The sequence below is a fragment of the Apus apus genome, chromosome 9, assembly GCF_020740795.1.
Source record: "Apus apus isolate bApuApu2 chromosome 9, bApuApu2.pri.cur, whole genome shotgun sequence".
Lineage (NCBI taxonomy): Eukaryota > Metazoa > Chordata > Aves > Apodiformes > Apodidae > Apus > Apus apus.
The window spans coordinates 2,103,772-2,131,633 of record NC_067290.1 but is presented as its reverse complement, the minus strand read 5'-3'; the positions used below and the strand labels follow the sequence as shown (position 1 = coordinate 2,131,633).

General features: G+C 44.6%; 1 protein-coding gene across 1 annotated transcript in view; it reads right to left on the bottom strand.

Annotated features, from left to right (window-relative positions):
* Positions 1-27,862, bottom strand: part of EFCC1 (EF-hand and coiled-coil domain containing 1) — a 52,113-nt gene that overhangs the window by 4,509 nt on the left and 19,742 nt on the right. Inside the window, exons 3-6 of the mRNA XM_051627636.1 lie at positions 9,915-10,039; positions 6,351-6,489; positions 5,888-6,053; positions 1,159-1,317 (exon numbers count right to left, since the gene is read on the bottom strand). Of these exons, the coding sequence (XP_051483596.1) occupies positions 1,159-1,317; positions 5,888-6,053; positions 6,351-6,489; positions 9,915-10,039 (589 nt within the window). The remainder of the gene's footprint in view (positions 1-1,158; positions 1,318-5,887; positions 6,054-6,350; positions 6,490-9,914; positions 10,040-27,862) is intronic.

The following is a 27,862-nucleotide window of genomic DNA, read 5'->3' as shown; positions in this document are numbered from 1 at the left end:
ATATCCCAGCAAGGATTTAGGGGGCCCTTGATAAACTCTGCTGGGAATGCTGCTAATTACCCTGTTTGCTGACAGGGTGTCCTGTGTTGGTGCTGAGGGAGTGAGCAGCAGGCATGGCACCTTTCCAGCAGGGATTAGCATTAAGTGCTGGTAACTACTGAGATATGGCACCTCGTGTGATGGATTGTCTCCCAAGGAGAAATCATCTGCAGTAACACCACTGACCAGTGAGTGACATGTTGAGCTCTTGACACAAAAGGTTATGATGCTTGTTGCCAGTCACAGTCTTTACTACTTTAACCCTGCACTGGGTTGTTATTGATGCATGTGTCAGACTTGCAATATTGAAGTAGAATTTCCATGTCAAGTGCTAAAATAAGTTACCAAATGATGAGATATTGCACTTGTTCCCTAGAGTGGAACATGAGCATGCTTCAAAGAAAGTAAAGTGATGATCTGAGGAAGCATTCTCATCTCACACAGATTAGGCAGAGCTTTGCTGAAAAATGAGGAGAAGGCTCAGTCATCATCAAAGCAATTAGCTCCTGGCAGCCCAGAGCAGCTCCCAGTCTGCTCTGTGTTCTGCAGATGAGCCAACTGGTCTCTCTTTGGTCAGCCCTTACCATTAGCACTCCCAAACAGATTTTCTAAAAGACTGAGCTGCCACACTGGCCACTTGCTTCTGGGTTGTTTTTACATCAGCTTTTACAAGTCCATGTTTGGATTATTGAGTCAGAAGGCTCTCACAAATAGTACCTTCTTAGTGTATAGGAATGACTTTTACCCCTTCAACACTGACCTAGTGCCACTCAGTGCCACTGTAGGATGCAGTAAAACAAAGATCCTTTTCTAGAAGGAAGAATAACCATTTAGAACTAGCATTTTTCTTTCCTTGTTTCCTCTACAATCTTGCCTAGAGCTTAATGAGAGCTTAGAGATCAAGATCCAAGGAGATCTCTAGGCCTCCTTTAGGAAGTCAGACATACAGGTCTAAAAGTTTCCTGCAATCACCAGTCAGTTCCCAGGGCAAACACATGCAAACCAGTTTCCTGATGTAAAAGGCCTTTGCATTAAACAGAGGATATGAGCATCCTTTTTAGTTTGAAAGGGACACTTTGAAAACCATTTGTAAGTCTCTGGTGTGCTTTCTTGCCATACCAAGGCTCGAAGTTGTTGGAGAAGCTGTAAAACATCCATGAGCTTTTCTTCCACCAGTGACAGCCTGACTCTCTCCGTCTCCAACATCTGCAGCTCCATCTTCAGCACTTCAGTCTCCTCTGCCTTCTGCTGCAGCTCACCTACCAATGGGCCTTCCATCTGCAAAATGACACAGGAAATTAAAAGCCCTGGAGCTTTTCACTTGCTTGCCCAGTAATTGCAAAGCTAATTTTTCCACCTTATCTGGTAAATGTCACTTCACTCCAGAAGGTCATTTTGAAAGGAAGCACGTTTCTTTAACGTCCTCCATCAAGTGAAGAATCAATAGTTGCTGGGAAATGCATCTTTGCTCTTGTGCATCATGACAGCTCATCCAACACTGGGTGAAGCAGAACATTCAGAAATTTTAAGTACAAGCATTACTATTTTAGTTTTCTAATCCTTTGCCTTCCTGTCATCCTCTATAAAGCATAACTGATTTGGTGAACCCACCAGTGGGGTCACGTTCTTGTCTGGCAACTTACCAGTCATCTGCACACTCAGTGAAACCAGAAGGTAACTAGCTAATTTCTGCTAAGTATTTTGGTTTAAAAAAAGGTGCCTTAAGGAAAAAAAGAATTCAGATTCTGGTTCTGCAAAACACTGGTGGACTGGCTTGGTGAAGCACTGGTTTGCAGCTCAGCACAGAGAAGTCTAGATTCAACAAGACTTGTGAACACTACAGAGGTCCTGGGCAGGAGAGGTCTCCTCAGAGCTGGACCTTCCAAAGCTGAGCTGACCTGTCAAGTTGGCTTCCCTGTGCAAAAATCTTTAGGATTTCAAATGACATCTTTTGACATCCAAAGCTGCCACACCATTTGCAAAGTATCTCAGCTTGTCACAGCCCCAGGCCTGTTGCAGATAGGTAGCCAAGTTGCTAAAAAGAGCCTGAAAAGTGTCACCTGGAAAAGATGTCCCTTAAATTTGGATCTAAGAGAGCACTGACAGATTTCAGGTTTGTGGATAAAAGTGAACTTACTTCTCAATGGTTACTGCACCCAGCATTCTGAATTATTCCATTTTTTTAATTCCTTGTTGCAAACACAACCTAAATGTATTTCATAATATTACACTGAGAAACAAAATCATCTGGGGCAAATGCCAAGTTTGCTGGCTCTGTTCATCCCTTTTTGTTATAATCTTTTATCTTTATTGCAGTTTTAGAAATAACTGGGGAGAGAGCTGAACTAGAAAAGCTGAAGGCATTAATATGCACACTATTTAATATCTTTTTTGGGTGGAAATTTGTATCCTAATGAATTTTAGTAGAGCTTCAGTTCCCTAAACACAAGTGTCATCAGAGTGAAAAAAGAAAACAACACATGCTCAATGCTGAGCCTTCTATAAAGTTAGCTTGGTTTTTGCCAGTGCTAAAATGATATATTAGTGGGTGCCCATCTGTCCTGGCCCTGCACCCCAGATGCCTGCAGTGCTGCCCTTAGCCCTTTTGAGAAGTCAGCTGCTCACCCCTTCTCAAAGGGGGAGAATGCTGTGGGGAAATCTGAGCTCTGGGAGCAGGGTGTGCAAATACAGCTAGGACAATAAAGAATTCATAGGCAAAAATCCCTTAAAGAATTGTAAGGAAAAAAGGACTCTCTTGTATTTTGCACTGGAGTTAGGGAGCCTCTCCCATGGCTCTCACAGTAGAGCCATTTCCACAAGCAGTGAACCTGAGAAACATTTTCAAAGCAGGAAAAAAACCAGTAAGAGAACAGCAGAATGAAGTGCTGAACTGTGCTGTGTGATTTATCTTCCCAATCATTTCACCTCAGGGGACTGGAGGGTGGAAAATGGAGCTCCAGTTCCTAAGAGAGGCTGTGGAGATCATCTGAGGAACTGCAAGTCTCCCCAAGAGGACCAGGAATTGTCAGGCCAACTGATAGGAACCGTAATGGAGCAGGGACTTGGTGAGTCCATGGGTGAACATAGTGAAGCCTCTGTTAGATTTCTCTGGAGGGGTCTATGAATATGTATGAATAATGTTGATTCAGGTGATAGAGCACATTTCAAATCTACAAAAAGCCCTTCATAAGGTTCCTCACCAAAGACTCAAAAAACCCCAAACAGTAGGTGGCACAGGGCAGTAGTGCAGATCCTGGCATGGACACAGAGCTGGTTAAAGGGTGGGGTAGAGCACAGAGTGACAGACCAGGAGTGAGGTGGGAGATCAGAAGGATCCCAGCTAGGAAAGGAACTAGGGACAAAGCAGAAACTGTGAAGGGCTTGCATTCGAATATTAAGCACATTTTCAGTTCTTCTCATTCAAAAAGGGTAACAGAGCTTGAAAAGTACATGGAAAAATACAACAGAATAACAGAATAAGCAGTGGGTTCTGTACTGAGAGAGCTGAGGCAGGCTAGGAGTGGTGGTAACTGAGGCAGTATTTCTGGTGGCAAAGGTCTGTAAAATTATGAAGGTCAGATAACTTGGCAGTGGATGATCAGGCAGCAGATTTAAAACCAACAAAAACAAATCTTCAAAACCTGTTTCTAACTGGCAGATGGGAGTCTTTGTCCTGGGCTCCCAAAAGCATTGCTAGCTTGAAAGAAAGGTAAATTACTGGTAAATAACTCCAGTACTGGCCATGAAATGGGATGCTCCTTGCAGCATCTAGTTCAAGGTGTGTCCATCCCTGGGGCACTGGGAGCCAGGTGAGAAATATCTGAAGAAAATCCTCTGAGCTGTTTCTCATTGCTTCTCTCTAAGCAACTGCTGCTTGCCATCAGGTGCACGATATTAGGATGAACTTCTCATTTGACCCTGTATGGCAGGTCAGAAACTAATTGTCTTTTTAATTAAGCTGGCAGTTTGCATGTGAGCTTTTACAGAAAATCATTGACATTTCTTTGCAATGCTACACTTGGCAGCAGCATGTCACTTTCTTTTTAGAATTCACTGATTTTTTTCCATTTATTATCCGCAGGTCCTGACACCTTCATCACCCTGTCTGCAGCAGAAACCATTTTTAAATGGTTGGTTGGTTGGTTGAAAGCAGAACTTTTTAGACATGATGAAGTTCAGAACTCTTGTCCCATGGTTTTACAAGTCTTAGACTCAAGCAATTATTAATCAGCATTTGAGATGGTGCTGCTGAGTTTGACACTTGTTGGCTTTGCTGTGATTTTGTCTCATTCTCAGCATTGAGCAGGTCCAAATTGAAGGACATAAAGAAACATCTAAGGTAGCTTTGTCAGGTCATCAGAGAACATGTTCGTGGTGGTTTATTTATCAAGCAAATACATTTATTTGCAAGTTGGACGAGGGCTTTTCTCAGGCTTCTGATTTGCTTTGTGTTGATGACAGAACAGTCACCGTTTCACAGGAATTATTTATGACTTGTTAATCTGTTTTGTAGCATCAAGAAACACCTACAATGATAGGAAATACTAATAAAAATAAAAGGCTGGCAACACGTGAAGAAGTTGAATATTTTACTCTTTCCAACAATCCTTCCAGAACGACTGAAATCTTTACACTTCTTTTAAAGAAGGGGTATGAAATACTGGACCTTCAGACAAACCAGACGAAAGCACTGCATGGGATGCACTATTTTTGTTTCACAGAAAGATTGCTAGCATTTTAATCTATGCCCAGCAACAGCTGGAGTTTGCAGGATTTAAGTAGTGAGATGGGACTGCTGGGATGCTGCACTGGGGCTTTCACCTGCTGTGCTGATCCCCTCTGCTGAAGGGAAGGTGAACATGCTGCTAAGCTTGAGAACTATTTTAAAAAATATTTATAAATATACTGGTCTGAGCCTGAGAACCAGTTGGAGTAAACTGGATTATTTCCTCCAAAGGATTCCACAGCAGGGAGTCCCTCCATCTCAGCTGGAGGGATTTCTTGGAAAGTTATTGTGCTCCTAGAAGAGGTGGATGTCTTGGGACAAAAGAGATGATTTTGGGACTGGAGCATCTCTCTTATGAGGAAAGGCTGGCAGAGCTGGGGCTGTTTAGCCTGCAGAAGAGAAGGCTGAGGGGAGACCTTATCAATGTATCTCAGGGTGGGTGCAGGAGGATGGAGCCAGACTCTGCTCAGTAGTGCCCAGGGACAGGACGAGGGGCAATGGGCACCAGCTGGAACATGGGAAGTGCCATTGAAATATGAGGAAAACCTTCATTACAGTGAGGGTGACAGAGCCCTGGGCCAGGCTGCCCAGGGAGGCTGTGGAGTCCCCTTCTCTGGAGACATCCCAAACCCAGCTGGATGCAGCCCTGAGTAATGTGCTCCAGGGGATCCTGCTTTAGCAGGGGGGTTGGGCTGGATGGTCTCTAGAAGTCCCTTCCAGCTTTGACAATTCCATGATTCCATGACATGAGGAGTGTTTCTCCTCTGAAAGATGGTGATAGTAACCAACCCTCTGGTTAACGTGTGGCTCTTTGGGCTGCAATGGTTCCAGTCCCAGGCACAGCACCACTGAACATCTCATACATCTAAATAAAGGGGAGTATTTGAAGAGCCTGTGGCTGGTGTACATCTCATCCTGCAAACAAATTTAGTTCCAGGTGGGAAGCAGACTGGAAATTGAGGTGTTACAGGAAAGCATGAGATGTTTGAGCTGGCTCACAGCACAGTGAGAAACAGCAGCAGAGAGGAGAATGGCCAGAATGAAATAAAGATGCCTACGGATATTGATGCAGCTACTTAAAGATTCATCACTAACTTTCACACTCTGTTTGGCACCTGTTACCTCTTCCATCTCTGTTTCCAGTTTCTTCACTTCATGCCCTTTAGGCCCAAGCTGGTCAGTGAGCTGTGAGCTCCTCTCTGCCAGCTCCCCAGGGGCTGTGCCATGGCCACCAGTGTTGCTGGGCTCCAAGGAAGGCGTTTGCTTTGGCCACGTTTTTTCATCACATCTGGGTAGACATTAAAAGAAAATAAAAAAAGTCAATGAAAGCTCTTGAGGAAGGTCCATGTTTGTAAAAGCCACTTTTCCTGCCAAACTCTTGGCAGCACAGATCAGAAATGAGTGTCCTAGCTGGCAGTGGTTAGGTGGGAATATCCAGCATGTTGTTTCCCAGGAGCTGGAAAGGATGGGGAAAGGGACCTGCTGATTTTGCTAACTAGTGTTGCTGCTTCTTACTGAAGCCACGGGGCCTTCAGGCCATGAGACAACCTTTGCCAAGGCCTCAGACAGCATTCATCAAACCTACCCACTGCTGCAGCAAGGAAGCTTGGCCAGGGCTTTCTTCATGGGGCCCACCTGGGATGGCTGGGCTGCCCACTTCTCCTCCTCCTCCTCCTCATCAGAGGCAGCCTGGCCCTCCACTGATCGGAACAGCTGGTCCTCTGCTGGAGAAACAACAGCCCTTAGAGACAACCCAGCAACCCCCCTGGGCCACAACTGTGGCTGCTCAAACTCCACAAACTATAAAGGCTGGTGAAAGAGAGCAGGGTCCTTCAGTGGCTGTGGAAAGGGGCTTTAAAGCTAGGGCAGGAGCTGCAGCAAAGACTGTTATTTTGTGAGTCTTGGATTCTTCAGCAGGTAACTTTATACCTTCAGTTCTTTTCTTTAAGTAACTAGAACATGGGGCTCAGTTTGAAGGGTCAGGGTGGTATTGGGGTACTGTTCATATATACAATTGAATGTATGTTTTCCAAGAGGAATGAGAAACCATTGTACTGTGTACAATTGTTTTGCATAGTCATTGTACCAGCTGAAACCTCATGGAGTTTAATATAAATGTTATTCAATTCATTCCTTTACTGTATTTTGTAGGGGCAGTGATTTTAATACATAGAATTGTTATTAGTCTCATAACTATCTAATATTTTGTTGTTTTTTTTTTTACATAAACCTAATGTTTCCTCACGTGCCAAATAAATGAACTGTTTTCAATACGTGTAAATATGCATGTACTATTACAGTAATATTTCAATTTTTTTTAGCTTCTCTGTAGGTGCTGGGCAGGGTGCCCTTGGTAGGACAGTTTTGCTCCAGCCCTGCAGAGCCTGCCCAGCTGGGCTGGGGGCAGCAGCAGAGGGAAAAAAACCCTGGCACCTCTTTGTTAATGCAACATTAATTCCAGCAGTGTCCAGTCTGCTTAATTTACAGGTTGTCTTGTTCAGTAATTTATTGCTCAAGCAGGAACAAAGCTTTGTTGCATGCAGTCCTGCTCTTTAGTCAGCAGAGGAATGTCTGCATTTTCATGGCAATCCTTACACTGTACAAACTAAGCACTTTTTTTCATGTGAGGCTGTGCATGGCCAAGAAAACCCCCCCAAAAACACTTTCTGTTTGCAATCTGTGATGCCTCAGTGCTGAACTTTTCCTATCACGATTTCTTTTCTTCCACAGGAGTTCCAAGGGATAACAATCAGAGTTTACAACTGTGGTGGCACCTGTGAGAGCTGATTGCCCAACACTGGAGTCCTTGAGGAGCTTCAGACTGGTATGTTTAATCTAGCAAACTAATTGCAGCAGCTGGCATAGCAGGCACTCATTTGAGGTTTTTAAAAATGGAGGAAAAAGCATCTGAATCTTCAAGCTAAGATATTTAGACCTGCAATGTGTGGGGGGGTATTTTTCTTTCCCCTCCCTCCCACATAGGGAACATCCTCTGCTCTGACTGACTTGTCTGTGCACAAGAGACTGTGACATCCCCCTTGTAGGTTGTGATTAGCAGGGCTGGAAACCAGAGAGGAAAAGCAAAACTTCTTGTGTGTCCCTATTAATATGAATCCAGTCTCTTATTAAAATTCTTCTACTAAACTAATATTTTTTTAAAAAATATGATGTCAGTGGAACCATAGAACATTTGATTAATGTGGTATTTAGCCATTAATTTATAAAATAGCAAATGTAGAAGAACTTGCCCAATGCCAGTGATGCAGGAGTGCTCTTCTGCTCTAAGAAATTAGTTTATATTAAAGTGTATTTTATAAAAAAAAGTAATTTTGCATCTAGATAAATGAATCTAGTATATCTGTTTATCCCAGTTGTTCACACAGGGGTTTTTTTTATGTATCAGAGTTATTTTTCTTTCCTACATAACTAATCCCTTTTAATTTGCTGGAACACTTTCCCACATTTTTAAGATCTATAAAACCCACAATGGATTTGTTTGCAAAGCTTTTGCTAAAAGGTTTTTTGCACTTGAAACCTGGGTAGTGTGGGTCAGACAGGGAAGCTGTCTTTGAGTTGGCAAAGTGTCTGATTTGATAAAAATATTTGTAAAAGCAGATTTATTTTATAACTCTCACCACGTGGAGAACATTAACTGTATTTGCCTGTCACAATTTCTCACATTCCTGAGCAGTTGCTTGCCAGCTCCATTCATTACACACCCAAACCCTATGTTTCTGTCTCTGCAGTAAAGGTGCTTCGTTGCTTATAGTTAATGTCAGGTTAGTGCTTTTGTTTTCTTTCAAGATGTGTCAAAAAAACCCCAACCAACCAAAGGTAGAATCCCTGAAGGTGGTTTTCTAAAAACCCAAAAGGAGAATCCCTGAAGGTGGTTTTCTAAAAACCCAAAGGGAGAATCTCTGAAGGTGATTTTCCAAAAACCCAATGGTTTCTAGAAGACTTTGAAAGGCTGTTTCATGCAGTCCCATGAGAAATTTCTGGCAGTAGTTAGTGCTGAACAGGCTGGACCCTGTCAGAGTTAAGGAAGTGACCAGGGAGTTTCCAAAGACTGACTGGAGGGAATATTAACTGCAAAGGGTTTCCTTGGAAATGATTTTAGCTGAAGTTCTGAGTTGTTATTTGCAAAGAAATAGCATCATGTTTTTGAGCCAGGAAAAAGGTTTTGGCAAAGGGAATGATACGGGGGGTGGGGGGAAGCAGCTTCAAGTCAGCTCTGTGTGATACTTTCAGTCTTTTATTAAGCATAAAACTATGTGTGGACTGAATCATAGAATCCTAGGGGTTGGAAGGGACCTTGAAAGATCACCCAGCCCAACCCCCCTGCCAGAGCAGGGTCACCCAGAGCACATCACACAGGAACGTGTCCAGGGGGGTTTGAATGTCTCCAGTGAAGGAGACTCCACAGCCTCTCTGGGCAGCCTGTCCCAGGGCTCTGTCACTCTCACAGGAAAGAAGTTTTTTCTGGTATTTACATGGAGCCTCCTGTGCTCCAGTTTGCACCCATTGCCCCTTGTCCTGTCACTGGACATCACTGAACAAAGCCTGGCTCTGTCCTCCTGACACTCACCCCTTACGTATTTGTAAACACTGATGAGGTCACCCCTCAGTCTCCTCTTCTCCAAGCTCAAGAGACCCAGCTCCCTCAGCCTTTCCTCATCAGGGAGATGTTCTGCTCCCTCCATCATCTTTGTGGCTCTGCCCTGGACTCTTTCAAGCACTTCCCTGTCCTTCCTGAACTGAGGGGCCCAGAACTGGACACAATACTCCAGATGTGGCCTCACCAAGGCAGAATAGAGGGGGAGGAGAACCTCTCTTGACCTACTAACCACCCCCTTTCTAACCCACCCCAGGATCCATTGGCCTTCTTAGCCACAAGGGCACATTGCTGGCTCATGGTCATCCTCCTGTCCACCAGGACCCCCAGGCCCCTTCCCCCTACCCTGCTCTCCAGCAGCTCAGCCCCCAGCCTGTACTGAGAAGCAGAGAGCTGGGATATTACCTTTTATTTAGGCCTAAGATTTCAAGATTCATTAGGCTTGGTTAGTGGCTTTGGTTAAGATCTATATTAGTGTTTGTGCTGAGGATCCTGCAGCCCAGCAAGGAGAGGAGCAGCCGGGCAGGGGGTCGGTACCGTTCTCGGCCATCCCAGCTCCGCCAGTGGGGGATCGTCGGTCCTGCCTTCCAGCTGCTGGGGCTGCTCCTGCCTTCTGCCCCGGACTGCCCAGCGAGGGCAGCTGGCATCTCGCAGTTTCCGACCTGGAAAAGGAGGGCAAAGCAAAGTGGACGTGCAGGAAACTTGAAAACCCCACGTTTTTCAGGGCGAAGCGTGCGAGGGGCTTGGGTGGAGTTGGGGTTGTTCAGAGCTGCTCGGGAGGAGGGGGGTAGGTACCCCCAGTGGAATCAGCCCCCTGAGGGCTGCCCTTAGTTGCTTCACCAAGGATCAAAGGCAGGTGGGTTTCAGCATTACTTAGAGCTTTTAGTTCAGGCCAGAGACCTCTAGAAACCACCATGGGAACATTCTGCTCTGGCCACTGACCCTCCTGCCCGGGCAGCAGAACAGCAGCCCACCCTTTGTTCCTGCCATGGGCACCATTACACCATGGCTGGGGCACAGAGTCCTGCAGCTGGGCACTGGGACTGGCACCCAGTCAGGCAGTTGTGACCCAAGTCTTCAAAGTACTGGAGGTGATGATGAAATGGCAGGTGTTGGAGCCACTGCTCTTTGTTGGAATCTGTCTGGTTTGGCTTGGCTCTCACACCCCCTGCTCCATAGGGATGTGCTGAAGGACAGTCTCCCTGGTTTAGAGGAAATGCAATGGGAGGTTGCAACACAGCTGACAAATTAATTCAGACACTCCTGTTTGTATGCAAAATAGTCCACAGGGTCTGTGAAACTGAAAGGCAGCACAATGCTGACCTGATTTTCAGAATCTTGTGGGGTTTTTTTCACGAAATACACATAATATGTAACTTGGAGTCAAACAGGAACCTCATCAGATGGTGGCATATCAGTCCACACATGTAAGATTTATATCAAAAGTTCTCCGAGGTAGGAATAAGCTACCTCTCAGGTATGGAGCTCACTGAACCCCAAGTCCATTACAAGCTTGTCTGTAACATGTCTGTGTTGTGTAATGTAATGCCACACGTTTCCCAGAGGGTACATTTCCACTGCTTCCTTCTTTACTATTTAGAAAACAGTTTACTCTCTGTGTTCACATCAGGGTGTTTTCATATTAAGACCAAATGATAACATGGTTATACTTTTCCCTGTAAGAAGCTGTTGTGTAGTTAAAAAAAATCCATATGCAGAAGAAACCAAACCAAATTCAGAGGTTTTACAGTAAATTAAGTTCCCTCTTAATCCTTTCTCAGATTTGTTTTTGGTCTGGTGAATACTGAATATTCCTTGTACTTAACACATTAAATATTCCTCAACAAGAAGTGAGAGAGAAACCACTTAGCAAATTGGACCTACTGAAACAAGTTGTATAACATGATCTTGTTGTACAAATCTTCTCAATTTGTTGTACAAATCTGCCTGTAAATTCAACTACTGGTAGAAACTGGACTTTAGATGAAGTGACAGAAAAGCTGGTGCCAGGTTAGAGAGAAGTATTGCAGAGGGCTTGTGTTTGGTCCCACACAGCTGCTGTCACTTCCTCAACAACCACACCAATGTTAGTTCCCTCGTTGCTTCTAACAGTATCCTGAGTAAGAGAATGAATTTAACAACAACAAAAGTCAGCATTTCAAAATATCTGCAGGGACAGAAGCTGAGGTAAGCCATGCTTAGGAACCAGCACTTCTTTTGACCCCCTGAGCAGAGCTAACTGCAGAAAAACTAATGACATCTTTTGTTGATTGATTATGGTATGATTTAACTTAGCAACAATTGGATTTCCTGTAAAGTCAAGGGAAATAGCAGCCTCCAGAATGGAGCCTGGCTAGTTATTTAGCTTCATTAGTTGTGGAAGAAGTAGTTATAAAGTAGTGCACAAATAAAAAGCACTGTTCAGCTTGGACATTCAAAATGGGGGCTCATGGAAGTGCTGCAGAGCTCCAGTGTTCTGGACAGTTACTGGGGGCTAGAGTAGTATTTCCTTTCACAGGAATGTTACATTTCATTTTCCTCAAATGTGCTCTAACTTCCTTTCTTTTAAGACAAAAATATTTTAAGGTCAGGTACTCAATAAGCATCCTTTACAACTTCCTGAGGTTTGTAGCTGGTTGGTGGTGTGCAGATTTTTCTCCTAGTTTTGATCTCTGGATTCCAGAGACTTCTGGAGTCAGTTCACAGAATACAGAAACATTGACATTTCAGTGAATGTTCCTTGTACTCTCAAAGTTGATTAAGTTTTTAATCCATAAGCTGCTGAGAATATTCAAGTATCATGAAAATCTTCAAGCAAAAGATAAATGCTATGATGTTTAACGGGAGATCTGGTGGTGGTGGCATTAGCTTCTTACATCTGGCAGCCTGGTTGCAGTTTAGCCTGTAGTCCCAAGGAGCATTAGAAGTTTGGGGAAAAAAAAAAACACCTTTCCACAGAATTCAGGACTTGGAATAGCAGATTCCCTCCACTCAGATGAGATTCAAGACAGACCTAAATCTTACCTTTCACCTGTCTGTAGTTCTTGTAAGGGAATTTATAATGACTTGATGAAATACAAAGTACAAACTGATTCTTCCATAGTAATTTTCTTGAGAGGCCTTCATCATGTCTCTTTAATGTGGAGAAATCAAGGGAGCCACACAGAAGGCATGTTTTGTTAGGTCTTTTTGCCTGATATGTTGATGAAAGACAGTCCTACCTGTCTGCTCTGGAGGTGTTCACCTGGGAAACTAGAAAGGAACATAAATTTTCCAGAATTGAAATATTTGTTCTGGAACAGGCTCTGTCACTTGCATCAAACCACCTTGTGCCTCAGTTTCCCCAACAGAAGTACAGCAAAGTTAGTACCTTGCACCCTGAATAAAAAGGCAGCACATATTAAGATACAGTCTTGTTTTCTAGAACCACACATAGGAAAAACTTCAAGGTGTTTGAAAGTAGGGGAGTTTTTCAGTATACATGAAGGAACATGTGGCTGGACAGACTGGAATTTCAGAGCTTGTCCATGCCAGATAAAAATGAGGAAGAAAGCAAGCAGCAGCAGGAGTAATGGAAATTTCAAAAAGCTCAAGATGTTTTACATTTGATCAGCTAATAGATAATGTCAAGGATCCATTGGGAATACCAAAGCTGGCAATGTGGTGTTTGGGCACCTCTTGCCAGGCATCCAGTGATGCCAGCTTCTGGTTTATCCACACTGCTGGACCAGGAAAGGTGACATGAGAGGACAGGACCAAGAGCCTGGTGGCAGAGGTAGAGGCAGGAGGAGTGTCCTGTGCAGCAGTTCCCAAGGAGGGGTGTATAAACACGGTTGGCTTTCACTCATCTCATTCAAAACCAGTTTAAGGCAATAATTGGTCAAGTTTGGCACCAGAGGGCAGAGCTTGGAGACCTTTTTGGCTCCACAGATGTTGGGAAGGGGGCTGCTAATAGTGCTCAGGTCACTGCAAGGGCAAACCTGCCATCACGACTGGAAACTGAACCTGAGCTGGGATGAAGAAGTTTCTAATCAGAAACACTGCCCAGAACTGGAAGAATTAGCAGTAAGGAAACTAATGAATCTTTGCTGTCTATTGCAGGAAAGAGGCTGTCTCCTTTTAATTTTGCCATGGAGGCAGGATCCTACCTCCACTTGGGAGGATATTTCAAATTTCTGACTGGATTTTCTCTGGTTTTTGGTCTTTGAAGCAGATGTAACCAAACAGGAGGTTTAATTTTTTGAGGGCTGCCTTGGTGCTTCTTGGTTCCCATTGTTGGAGTGCACAGCATTTCATCCTTGTTCTCCAGGGAGGTGATGGAGGCAGGAATGGACTCAGGGTGGTGCTCTTTGGTAGCAGAGCAATGAAACACCATCATCTTCTGATTTCTCCTTATGGAATTTAGCCACGAGGTCATTTTTTTTTTCCCCCTATCTGGGAGCTTTTTATTTTCCTTAATGCCAAACCTGCACTCTTAATTTTCAAGTGGCAGAGGTTTTGGAATTCAAAGAGCAGCATAAGGGAAGAGGCCAGCTGGGGTCTGCTTTGCTGTCATGGTAAATGCTAAGAGAGGAATCTTCACTCAGTCCTGAACACAGGTTTAATTCTGTTCTCGTTAGCATTCATACAGCATCCAATGGGTCTTCATAAATGAGCAGAGTGAATAAACACACATGTGTTTAGGGCAAAGATCAGAGGGGAAAGCAATGCTGAAGATGCCTGGGAAGCATTTGTGTGGGGTGAGCCTGGCAAGGCTTCCATGGAGACAGGCAAACAGGCCCCATTCATCTGGGAGTCTTTGTACTGAGGAGAATGGGCAGCTCCAGAGAAGGAAAATTGAAGAGGGGAGAGTTTGCAAAGTATTGGACCTTGAAGTAATGTCCGTGACTAATTGGCTTTTAATTGGCTCTGCTGGTATTGTTATGGAAACTTCTAACTGCAGCAAAACCCACCTGCTCCTGGAGCTGAATGAATCTTGAAGTTAAATAATTCCTGACTAATCATAAAATAACTGAGAAACTATTTAGCCTTGCATTCAGAGACCTTGAACTAGGCTCTTTTAGAGACTTATTTGGAGCAGATCAAACAGCTGTGTGAACACATGGCACTAAGTACAGGTACTCAAACTAAGCTATACTAGCTTTTTAAAGTACAGGACTTATGTTTTTTAACCAAAATTAGATGTGATTTTTCTTTTTGCACTATTTCACCCAAACTGTCAGAGGTCAGGGAGCTCAGAATGGTTTCAGTTGTGGCTCATCCCCTACAGGGAATAAGAGTTTAGAAGGTGTGTGTATTCAGGATTTATTTACAGCTTTTCATGTAACATTCAGATCAAATATGTTTTCCCACTGGAACAAAGTGTCTGTGTAGGTTTTCTGAAAGCATCAGTCTTTGAGTCGTGAACCCCTTTCCAGCAGAAACTGAATGAACTGTCTATGATCAATTCAGATTTTAAATTGCTTCATCTCAGGTTTTAAACAGCTTGATCTGTAAAGCATGAAATACCAAGTTTTAAAAGTATGAATTCTTAGTAGCATGAATAAAGATAATGTAATACCCTGGGTTTATGCTGAAATAAAAAGTCTGCAGTTAGAGCCTCTATGATACTGGTCACAGTTCTGGGAGGTTTCCCATTATTGGCTGACAATTTTCATTTTCTTGCCAAAGCCTCCATCCTCTAGAGCAGAATCCCTCAGCTGAGGGCAGGGTGTTTTCCTGCAGAATCCCCCCCACCTTTCTGCATGTTGTAGGTGAACAGGCAGATCTTGCAGTGGTACCAGCACCTGTAGCCATTGCTGTCACACAGGGCTCTTCCTGGGAGGGTTTAAAGCATTTTTGAGACAAAAATTACTTGATAGAAATGTGCCCTTTATTGTCCACACTGTCCCATTCCAGAGAGCAGCTTCTATAAGCTCAGACTGTTTGGGGGCAATAGTTTCTCAGAAAGCAGCTGTTCTTAGGACAGGTCATTATTGCTCATTTATCAGCTGCTTTCTTGTTACTCTGCTGCTTGAAATTTGAGAGCAGATTAGAAAAATGGATTTCCAGGGTGGTACACTGGCAATCCTGGCACTCTTTTTGCTTCTAAGTCTCTGAGAACCAGATTTCTTCATTGCATATTGCTTTCCCATGTCATTTGGGCTGAACTTCTCACAAACAGGTGTTTCTTAGGCTGACCTCTTAGGTTTGGGGTAAGCAAGAATAATGGAAGTAAATGCATTTCTGAAGGGCATCTCCTTTATCTGGAGCACTGACTGTTTTTAGGAGCTTTGAAGTACTGAACATGCTCCAGTCCATGAAGAAATACAGCAAACTCTGCCAACACTTGTGAATCTGCTGATGCTGGGCAAGCTGGCACTGACAGCCAGGAATGGGGCCAGGGAGGTTTTCCCTTCTGCCCTCTGTGCTGTCCTTGACAAGGGCACCAGCACAGGGAGGGCTGGCTTTGCTATGTAGGAAAGACCAGAGGAGCTTTTTAGGAGTAGTTCTAAAAAATTTACCAGAAAAAACTCCCTTGTTCTTCCCATCTTTCTCCTTGGACACCTTGCTCCTGTGCTGCATTTTCTCGCACCTGATCCTGGGTGTTGTGCAACTGCTTGTGCTGCTGGAAACTGGATTTATGAAATGAGGTGTGTTTAAAATATCTCATCCCCCTGATTTTTAGAGGGAAGTTTAACATAGCCCTACAAGCTGCATCTTTCAGGGGGTGGCACAATGCAGGGCTGCAGCAGGGGAGCTGGGGAGAGACCTGCTGCTTGAAGCATGCACTGACTTAGAGTGGCTGAAGTGAATGACTGCAACAGCGTGGAGAAGGGACACAGGACTGGGGCAGAGATAGAGACAGAAGCTGAAATACACAGGAAAAAGTGCTTACAGGCCATACACACTCCCTGATAAAATTTGGGATGCTATCCAGGTTCTTGGAAGTCTTGCCAGTACTTTCCTATCAGTAACTGTTTGGGAAAACCACCCACAAATTAGTTTCTCCTCCCTTCCCCATGGCAGGTCCACATGGAGGATGGTAATTTACTGTGCTGTCAGTTGCTCAGTTAACTCAGAGCAGAAATGTATGCAGAGAATGTAGAGAATCTGACCCTTTTGGTAGAAAGCACAGATGTTGTGCTGCTGCTGCCTGACACAAACTCTTGTGTTTTAAGTGCATTTGGTTTTTTAAGGTTCTCAACTTACAAGCTGTCAGGAGGTTGCCTTAACCCCTGGAGCAGAGGCATTACAATATAGGCAGTATTTCTAAAATCAGTCTGTTTCTGCTGGGTGACCTTTGCCTCATTCAAAGTAGGGGATGAATGATTTCTGGGGAAGGACAACAAGCTCAGAGAAGGAAACTTCCTTCCTCATCTCCTGCAGAAGCTACAAGTAGCAAGTCAGGTGAGAAACACAGGAACTGAACTTGTCCTTGTTGAAGCAGCTAAATGCTCCTTTGAGGAAGCAGATTCTGCTCCTGTCTGCCAGAGCCACTGCATAATGCTGGGCAGATCACTTCAGCTGGGCTTTCTGCACATGTTACACGTGTGCACTTAACAACTGGGTCCTAATTATGGGGTTTTTTGCCTGGAAGTTGAGTCTCTGGGGCATGGGAACTGCAGCTGAAGCGTGGGATCATGGAAGTAATTATCTGTGTGGTTTGCTCTGCAATACAAGGTAGGGAGAACACTTAGGTAAGTCAGAGCAGGCACCTAAAATCAGCAGAAAATGTTGATGGTGATCTTTCTAGTCTGGTATGTTATATTGTGGTGGAGAATATCCTAAGAAGCTAATAATTCATTTTTAATGGGTAAGGTCACATTTGCAGTTAAGATAAATATCAGGGCATTAACCAAGACCCACTGAAGTACACCCCAGGTGCTGTTAAGCAGGAACATGCACTCTCATCCCTCCATAAGGTTATTACAAACACATGACTGAGGAAGCTGAATTTGGAACTGCTTGGGCAGGTTTCGTTCCCTGACTCACAGAACACATTCCTCTCAGCTCTGAAATGCAGCTCGAGATCTGAGTCTCCCTGTTTGGTGTTTTCCTTGACCTTTTTTGGCCTTGAAACTTTAGTTTACTGTTAGTAATAAACTGTTGGTCATTGGGGCTGCTCCATGGAAGGTAACAGTTGATAATTATGCTAAACAGATGAGGAAATTTTGATGCTTTTATAAATCTTGTACCTAACAAGGGATTCTATTGCATGGCAGTAGTTCCTGAGTAGATTCCTGAAAAAATCAGACTGCTTTTTGCTCTGTGGGGGGTATTTTATAGTTAATAGTCACTGCACTGTCCAGGAGAAACAGACCTTACTTTGGAATTATGTCATTCAAATATTCCTGCCCCTTAATGACTTATTTTGTGATAAAATAAAGGAAATGATTTCCAGATGTTGTTCCACTGGAATAAAGAACCATTGCCACACCCTGCTAGCCTAAAAATTCACTTAGTTGTACTGTAAGTCTTGAGTTTGGATGCACACAACGCAGGCCTAAATAGAGCTAGAAAAGTCTAAGTATGATTGAATCATTCTTGGTGGAACTATTAGCACAAAAGCTATTTGCCAAAGCTTGGAGAGGGTTTCTTGGAAGTCTGAGTTGAACTTTCCTCCTAGTCATGGAAATGGAAATTGTAGATCCATTGCTCCCTCTTATCTGTTGCACAGCTCTGCTCTTGAGTTTCCCTTCCTCTCATGTTGGAACAACCATTTTAATTTAGTGTAACTGAAGTTTGTGTCAAGCTCCCCCAGCATCCTCCACCCTAGGACAGGACCTAGGTCCTTCTGCCTGGAGTTTGCTGAAGGCTCTGCACTGGCAGTAGGTCCATTTCAGACAAGCAGTGCAAAGAACTTCTCCAGTTTATCAGGAAGTTTGGGTCTGAAGTGAGACTGAAGCTGATGTGAGAACAAGTTCTCACTCAAGACTTTTTTTTTTGCAAAAAAAAAAAAAAATATAAAGTTGGACCAGATGATCCTTGAGGTCCCTTCCAAGCTGGTGTTCTATGATTCTGTGGTGTCCAGCCCTCTTTGCCTCTAGTCAGGTGGGCAGTCCCCTTGGCAAAACCTCTCTGGGCATTCCTTGAGATCTCCTTTTAGCCCAGGCCATAGGGACCAGCAACAGGGGCATGTGAAAACAAACACACACACACAATTACATGCAGGAGCTGTGTGTGTGCATCCTCCTAGGGCTGTTTGTCCTTCCTGTTCTCCAGCATTTTATTTCTACATTTCTCTCTCCTAGTATCCTGACTTGTGCTCAACAGAAAGCTGCTTGAAAGCCTAAAACTAATAAATAAAATAGCATGAAATGCTACCACACTGGTAGCTATAAGCAAGATACTTGATAGAAGGCACATCAGGCAGGGAAAGAGCAGCAGAGCTGTGGTCCTGCCACTGCTTTGTGTAGCAAACAACCCCCCTCGTGTTCCTGCATGTAGATGTGTGCTGCTTAATACCAAAGAATCCTTCTATTATGTCCTGTGTGCTAGAGAGTATGTCAGTAAAGATCAAATGTCCAGTGATTCTTGTAATGTTTCCTAGCTAAAAGTGTTCTTCCTGAGCAGTCAGGGAGGAGTTACCAGTGGAATCCTACTGCATTCAACTCTTGGTGATTGAAACATGACAAAACCATGAGTTTCAGTTCTGTTTGATGGATGCAAAACTGCCAACAGCACCCAGTGAAAGGTGTGAGCTCTGCAGGTGTATTTCCTGGCAGGGACATTCCTTCAGGACCGATTTCAGAGCCTCGTGGATTTGCAGTGTCAGAGGAGGAAGGTGGCTCCCGTAGCTGCAGCATCGTGCCTTTGGCTGGTCATTTCTGACCAGCTCTCACCAAGCATTTGGGAAACCACCACACTGAGGGTTGCAGCCCCTCCTGTAGCATCCTCTAATTTTGCATCTCAGTCCAATATTTCTTAAGCTCTCACAGGGCAGTTGCATAAAGGCCTGTCTGGTTGTTTAGTTCCCAGGTGTCCCACACAGGAGAGCCCAGAAGCTCCAAGCACAAAGGGAAGGTGTCACTGGAGTGTCAGTGCCAACAACCCTCTGCTGTGAACAGGGGAAGCTGCAGCTTCCGTGTTCCTCAAATCCTGAATCAGGAAACAAGAATAACAATTACCTCACGCTGTTGAGTTTTCTGTTGCACTGATGTTTGTAAAAACATCCTTGGATCTTTAGAGAGAGTGACTTCTCTGTTAGACACTGTGTAATTCTGCAGCCTCCTTCATGTTGAAGCTCTGCTTGCCAGTCTGATGCTTTTTTGAAGTTAAGTTTCCTGACAGCAGCCTGTCCTTTGCTCTTTTGAAGCCTTTATTGTTCTCATAGGTGCCTTGCAAAAAATAACACTGTGTTTACAGCAATCCCAAGTTAATGACTTTCCTTCCCCAATGTTCACACGTTATTTGCCAGTTCACAGAGATCAGAAAAGATTGCTAAGTATTCCTGCATTTATTAGGGTCCTCGGGATGTTTTGACAGCAAATACAGCAGCTTCTGGTTTGTCTGTTATTGGTTATATGGTTGAAAGAGAAGCAGTATTTGGAGGTCCACCCTCAGTAAATTCACAGCTGACACCAAGCTGGGGGGATGTTGATCTGCTGGAGGGCAGGAAGAAGCTGCAGGAGGACCTGGACAGGCTGGGTTGATGGGCTGAGGCCAATGGGATGAAATTCAACAAGGTCAAGTGCAGGGTCCTGCACTTTGGCCATAATCACCCCAGGCAGCTCTGCAGGCTGGGGAAGAGCTGGAGAGCAGCTCAGCAGAGAGGGAACTGGGAGCACTGGTTGACAGCTGGTTGGGCATGAGCCAGCAGTGTGACCAGGTAGCCTGGAAGGCCAGTGGCATCCTGGCTTGTGCCAGGAATGGTGTGGCCAGCAGGAACAGGGATGTGATTCTCCCTGTGCTCAGCACTGGGGAGGCCTCAGCTCCAGTCCTGGGGGCAGCTCTGGGCCCCTCACTGCAAGAAGGATCTTGAGGTGCTGGAGCAGGTCCAGGGGAGACAGCGAGGCTGGTGAAGGGACTGGAGGGGAAGTCTGATGAGGAGAGGCTGAGGGAGCTGGGGTTGTTTAGCCTGGAGAAGAGGAGACTCAGGGGGGACCTTCTCACTCTCTACAACCACCTGAAGGGAGGTTGTGCTCAGGGGGGTCTGGGCTCTTTTTCCAGGCAACCAGTGACAGGACGAGAGGGCCTGGCCTGAAGCTGCTCCAGGGGAGGTTTAGGTGGGATATCAGGAAGCACTTCCCATGGAAAGGGTGATCAGACCTTGGGATGGACTGCCCAGGGAAGTGGTGGAGGCACCATCCCTGGAGGTGTCCAAGGAAAGGCTGGATGTGGCTCTTAGTGCCATGGTCTGGAGATGTGGGGGTGTCAGGTCATAGGCTGGACTGGATGATCTTAGAGGTCTTTTCCAGCCTTGGTGATGCTGTGAGGTCAAAAAGGCAGTGACAGAAGTGTAACACGTCGCTGCTGCCTGCAGATAAGAGCTGGTTTCTGACACAATGTGGAGTGGGCTGACTCTGCTTGTCTTAGCTGTGCTCTGATTGCTTCATTTGCTGACTGCTTCAGTCTGAGCAGGTTTGCATTGTGTTATAACCAAATTGACTTAAACTTCATCTAAGTTTAAACTTCACATAAAACCTAGTGGTGCTGTTGCTTACCCAGCACTGATGGGGGGATGTTCTAAAATGGCATGTGCATAGACCCTTCAGAGCCCCCCTGGCTGAGGTGAGCTCCCTGTTCATTAGGACAGTGCTCCCATGGAATCCTGGCAGGAGCTCTTGACAAGAACTACAATGTAAGTGATAACAGGACCTCTTTTGGGAGGACAAAGGAGCAGGTAGATTTTATTAAAATAACTCATTTCTGCCTCTGCTCCACCCCTATATTTCTTTTTCTTTTAACTGCATTTTCACTGAACAAGCACAAAACTTGATTGAGCAGGTAGGTAGTGCTGTGGAAATTGCAGATAGCTTATTTAACAAGAGTATGAAAGCTGGAAACAAAGCCCCCCTGCATCCTTTACGTGCCTGTGGCTCAGTTTCTCTTTGACATGCTCAGCTGTGCAGCTGCCTGCAGTACTTGGGGAGGACATTTCATCCCCACCCTGTGGAGCCCAGCAGGCTGTCAGCAGCCAGACACAGACACTGCATCATGGGGAAATACATTTAGTACCTTTTCTGCTTCTGTTTTGGATTTTCTGTCTCCACAGTCCAGAAAGTTAAATGTCTAAAGCAAATCAGAGCTGCCTTGAAGGTAACTGAAGTGATGCCAGAGCCAGTTCTGAGAGTGGTTCTGTTTTGGCTGCTGTGTATTGAAGGATTTGCAGAACTTGGCAACATTAGGTTATCAACAAAGGTAGATTGTGTAGGCAAGGTCTGTAATCCCACGTGGCTTGGTGCTGTGGTGCTTCACTCCCTGGGTACTGACTGGTTCCATGTGGGCATCACAGCCTGTAGTGCAGCCCTGTGGCTCCTCAAGCAGGAGAGCTGGTGAAGCACAGAATGTGTGGGCTTGGAAGGGACCTTTGAAGGTCATCTAGTCCAGCCCCCCCATGCAGTGCACAGAGACCTTTTTGACTAGATCAGGTTGCTCAGAGCTTGGTCAAGCCTGACCTTGAATGTCTCCTGGGACGGGGCCTCTATGACTTCTCTGGACACCTGCCTGAGGTGAAGGAGAGAGGGGCAGAGGGAAGTTGTTACTGGGAGAAAGCCTCACAGAAAGGTTGGGTAACCAGCATTTATGTTTTCCCAATCACCTCTGCTCTAAATTATTCTAACAAAAGGCTTTGGCTCTTTTTTTTTTTACCACTTCCCCCCCCAGTGACAATGCTCAGTTGCAGGTTTTGCCCCCTCTGCCTCCTGGCTGCATCTCAGCCTGTCTGAGGCCCCACAGGTACCTCAGGGGACACAGCACCCCTCTCACCATCTCATCCCCCACCCTCACCAGCAGCCCCCAGGGGGGGTACAGACAATTCTTTTGGACAGTCTTACAGGTATTTAGAAACGGATACTGCCTTTTGTTTTTATAGAGCTTCCTCACTAGGTTTCCACAGGAAAGGAGGGAAATCTGTATGAAAAACAGGAAGCAGTCCTCAGAAGTTCTCTGTAACACAGCACTAGGAGAACTTAAAATGAATGTGGTTGTTTGAAACAGTAGTTGATACCAGCTGTATTATCTTGCTGTAAAAACAATGGTTACATTGAACATCACAGGACTGTAGTAGAATTAAAAACCCCAGGTATTTCTGAAAAGATAATTAGCCTTTCATTTTTTGTTGACAGTATGTGACTAATACTTAAACCTCTGCAGCCAGGTTTCTGCACTGTGTTTTCTGTTTCCCCTTGGTTGACCTGGGCAACTGTTTTGGAAAACTTCTCATCTGCCTCAGCCCTGGATGAGATCCAAACTTCCTAATGCTGATCCATTCCTCTTGCATCCCATACAAGACTTAGTATTTTCCCTTAGCTTTTTGACATTCTACAATACAGTTTCAATTCTTGGGATTTATGTATAAAAAGACAGATTTGGATAAAACTTGACACACATCAATACTTGTGAATGAAAGCTGCCTAGGCTTTCACATTGAACTTCGTTTCTGGTGCACCTTCACACTCCTATGCAGTTCCAAATGTCATGGAGAAGTTGTTCTAATTTTCACTGCAAGCACTGAAAAGGAAGGGGAAGCTTTTTAACTCTCCACCTTAAAAGCAAGTGTAGTCGCAGTAGGAGCATGAACCAGTTGGTTGGTGGCTGCTTTAGGAAGCTTATTAGCCCATGTACTGTTGGGTAGATGGAGGTAGCCCAGTAGAAAACAGGGATATTGCATGTGGGGTGGCAATTTCTGAGAAAGAAACCCTTACATTTGTAAATCCTCAAAAGGAAATCTGAGTTTAGTATTATTTTCTCCATTTAATAAAGCCAAATGTTAGGAAGAAGATGGAGTTGGCCTTCCCAGTGTGGAGTTTGTATTTGAAAATGTTAGGGATATTGTGCCCTGTGCTCATTTCTAGTATAGAAATGGGTAAAAACTGAGAGCAGAACGTGTTCCTGAGTTTTACTGCTAGGTTTTTAACAGCTAGCAACATTATGTTTCAAGAGATACATGAAATAAAAGCTCAGCATCCTTGCAAAAGCACCTGAAACAAACCTTTTTATCCACACTGCTTGGCTGGCAATGCTGCTGGGTTATTTTTTAAAGCTACACTAGCTGCACACCATGACATTCATGGAAACATTTCAGGCATGGCACATTCTACTTTTTAAAAATTTCCATTAGAGCAAGTATAAAAGGCTTGGTAGATCTGAAATAGTCCCACTGAAATCAGAGCAGGGACAGGATGGATGCTGCAGGGTTTCTGGGTTTCTTTCTGCTTAGTCCCACAACAAAGCCTGGTGGGTTTTCTTTGCTGCTTGAGTTAAAGCTACTGAACAGACTGGTGTTTTGTCTGTGTGTCTCACACAGAATTTCCTGTTTCATCTGTGGAATCACACTGTTTCATCTGAAAAGATAAAGTTAAGTTGTAGGTCTTTGTAGTGGATGTTGATTTTTCTTGGTTTTGTTCTCTGTAGATCCTTTAAAACCACTACATGGGGGGAGGGAAACAATCAATAGAGACTATGCAAAGTGCAACACTTGTATTGCTAGCCTGAAATTTATCAGTAGAGAGCCCTCTCCCCTCCAGACCATCAGTTATGGCTCTTAAAATGATCTTAATTGTACCTGTTACTGGAAGGAACTCGCAACAGTCTCTCCCCATGTGGTTATTTGCTGCTTGGTGTGCCAGGCTGTTCAGTGATTGAGAGGGTCTCCAGGATCCTCTGTGAGGGAATTTTTACACACTGTAGTGAGCAGCCTGGCTGGAACAGCTAAAGGCAGGGTTTAACATGCTCTGCCTGCATTTTGGGTTGTAAATTCCTTGAAAAAGGGCATGAGCACATTAAAAGTCATGTATCTGGAAGGTCATTTAATAAACCACGCTGGCAGTAAACAGAGCCAGCTGTATGTTTATGTCCTCAAAGGATTAATGACTGCTTCCCATGAGCATGCACAAGTCTGGTTTGCATTAGCAAAGGCTCATTGAATTGCATTAATCCTGGCTAGAACTGGGATATTTAGGATAAATACTGCTTATTTTCAAGTCCCCATCCTACTGGGAGTAGGAATGACCTTAGTTTCAGATGTAAGGGCCACTATTAATGCTTGTTTAAGAAGTGACAGGCTCCAGATTTGATGAAAGGTCTAAGCTGGTTAAAAAAAAAAATAATTAAAAAATGTGTGCATAAATTTAATTTTCTAGCAGAAGCATTTGTTTAAAATGCCAGATCATTCCCAGATCTCTAGTTAAAACCCAAGCATGTCATTAGTAACAGAAAGGATGTATCACATTTAGTGATGGCTTTAAAACCAAGTCAGGCACAACTGCCTCAAGCAGCCCTCAGGTATCTACCAGTGATGACAGAGGGTATCTTGTGGGGAGATTTCTGGGGCAGCTGCTTTAAAAATGGTTATTTAACTATAGTTACTAGAATAATGGGAGTTTGGGCTTTTGAGTCCATAGCAGTGTGGCAGAGACAGGACAAGTTCCCAGGAAGCCTGAAGAGCCCTGTTTACTTCAGTTCTTTGAGAGGCCATGCAGGATCAAAGGTTACTTCAGAGTCTATCATTGCTGTTCAGCACAGGGCTTAGCAACATCCTGACCTGTGGCAGAGCTTCAGTGCCTGCCTCTGCTTCATTGTGTGCAGCCTTTTAAGCCAGTCCAGGCCATTTGATTCTGTGGAAATGTTTCAGCTGCTGTGTTTCCCAACCCAGACTGTGCCAGACTCAAGGGAACAGTTATTTTCTGGCCGTGTGCAGTTGGGCATTGCCACTCTGCTTTTACTCAGCTGGGTGTACATTCTAACTTTGCTGTTGCAAATGCTACCTGAGGTCTCAGAGCTGGGCTGTTAAACCAGGAGCTGCTCCTTTGCTGTGTCTGCCTTGTGCATGTCACACTGACTGAGACAAAGCCAGGTTTATAGCTGGACACAACTGGAATGTTGTTCCCTGTGCCTCCCCGTGTAGCTCAGCAGAGCCACAGCAGCACATGTGAAATTCTGGGTCTCTCACTTCTGCAAGGAACTGCATTTGTTTTCCAAACCAGGGTAGGGAGTCCCCAGTGACACTGCTGCTCACGGAACACTGAGGTTGTACCAGCACATCCCAGTCTGAGAGGTGTGTGCTGCTGGTGTGAGCAGGATCTGTGTGATTTTCTCCTGCTAACAGCAGTGTCACCTCCTTGGTAACCCAGCGTGGGAGCTGATACCTCTGCCTGGGAAGTGGTAATTGAATTCTGCTGCTGTTGTCTGCTTTTGGCTGAAAACTTGGGAGATCAAACAGGCTTTTATCTCCATCCTGCTAATACTTCTCCTTCAAAGAAATGTATGTTTTCACCATGTAAAAAAAAAAAAGTTAGCTTAAGTTTCAGAAGGACTGAGGATTTTTCCCTGTACAATTAACTGTCAAGTGATGTAACCACTCCCTAAACTTGCACATTTAGGGCAAATGTGTCCTCTTTTGTCTGCCCACTGTGCTATTCATTCAGCAGATCCAAACTTGTTTGAAAGTTAAATTGAGTGGTCAAATGTTTGCAGAGAACCCCAGAGTGAGGTGACATTCGCTTTGGTTGGGTTTTAAATGCATTCCAAAATAGCAAAGACAGTTTTCTGAAGGACTGATTTGAGGTTTAGAAGTGGCTTGCAGCAGAGATTGTTTATAAAGTTGAATGAGGGCCCAATTATTACTGGGATTTTTTCAGTTGCTCCTGTAATAAAAGTGGTAATTAAATTTCCATACCTCCTTAAACACAGATAAGCCTGTAAGTTGGAGCTTCGTCAAGTAGAAGCCAAATTTGATATAATCGAAGTTATCCCTGGCTTGATTTAAGTTGCTCAGAGTGTGACTGGAGGGTGCTTCATGAGGTTACACTGGCATGCCACAGGACAAGATACAGACATCCAACCAAAACGTAAAGCTTGCAAGATTGTATTGATCCTTAAATGGATACGAGAAGGTAACTCAGGAGCAACCACGCTATGGTGAGAGTTTCATCTCCTCCTGTCTCTGACAGAGAAGCTGCAGTGGATGCTGCTAAAAAGAAATGCAAGACCAGAGCAAGTCTAAAGCAACCTTTTCTTGGGATCCAAAAATAAGCATTTTGAGATTTCCTGTTTCGATGGCCATATCAGAGCTTATCCTTATGGACCTGTAAAACTCTTCTGAGCATTTGAACAGTTTCACCAAACCGTATCATCATGTGGACAGTGTTTCCCCTCCCAGGATGATCCTGTGGGGCTGCAGATGTGCAGAGTGCCTGGGTGCTCAGCCTGGGACCCGAGGAGCCTCAGCAGCAGCCAGCAGGCACCTGGGGAGCAGGCAGCCTCCTGCCCTGCCAGCAGCACCCCAGCACCAGCCCGTGCCTCTGGGCAGTGCCCTGAAGGCCCCCATGACCTCCTAATGTCATTTCTTTTCCAAATGCTTTGGCAGTTCCTGTGCTCTGCCTGTGGTCCCACTGAACTGGAAAGGCTGCCTCAGTTTTGCTTGCAGAGTAGCCTTTTTTTCCAAGGGTGGGATTAAAGGACAGGTGTTTTTTGTCAGTTTCTGTGAGGAAACCTGGATTTGGAGCTGCATTTGTGGTGCTGCCCTGGTCAGTGCTGCTCTTGTTACTGACTTTGTGTCACTAAGTTATTACAGAGGAAAACATAAACATTTTAACAGGTTCATGAGATGCCAGCTTGAAGAGATACTCAGTTTCTACCCCTGAAATCCTTCCACAGATTCGGTGCCTGTAACTTTTTCTGACTTTTAAGTTTTGCTTATTTTAAAATAATAAGCATGGTGAGTGTATCTCCTCTAGCAGCAGCATCTCCTGGGGGACTGTTTGGATTGCCCACTTTGTGTGGCTGACAGGGCTGACACAGAGGTGAGATGTTCTCATTCTTTCTACCATCAGTGGGCTGGAAGTACTGGTTGGACCTGGAGATGAGCATCACCTCTCCAAGCTATACCTGATGTTCCCTCAGAGATCCTTTCACCCTTTGTAAGATTGAGGCAACCTATTTGACTTTTCTTCTACAAGATGCATAAGAACAAACCAGAAGCTTACACACTCCAAGTGTAATGCCAGTCCAGATCTCAAACTGCCTTCACACCACCCTCACCTGGTGCATGGGTTCATTTCCTGAGCAACCTCTCTGGAATTCAAGTTTAGGTTATTTAGATCAAATGCTTTTTTGTTCCCTGTAAGTCTGTGGCCAGTTGAAAAGTGCTCTATAGGTTGACTTCAGCATCATGTATAAAACCTACCAAAACCCATGTAAGTTTTAGTAGAGCAGCACATGCTGTTAGGTAGTTCTACTTATTTGCCAGCAGAGCATCTACAACAAAGGAAAAAAGTTCCCTCAGTTAAAGCATGGAACAATCCATAAAGGCAAACTTTGTGGGGATTAGACCTGCAACTCTG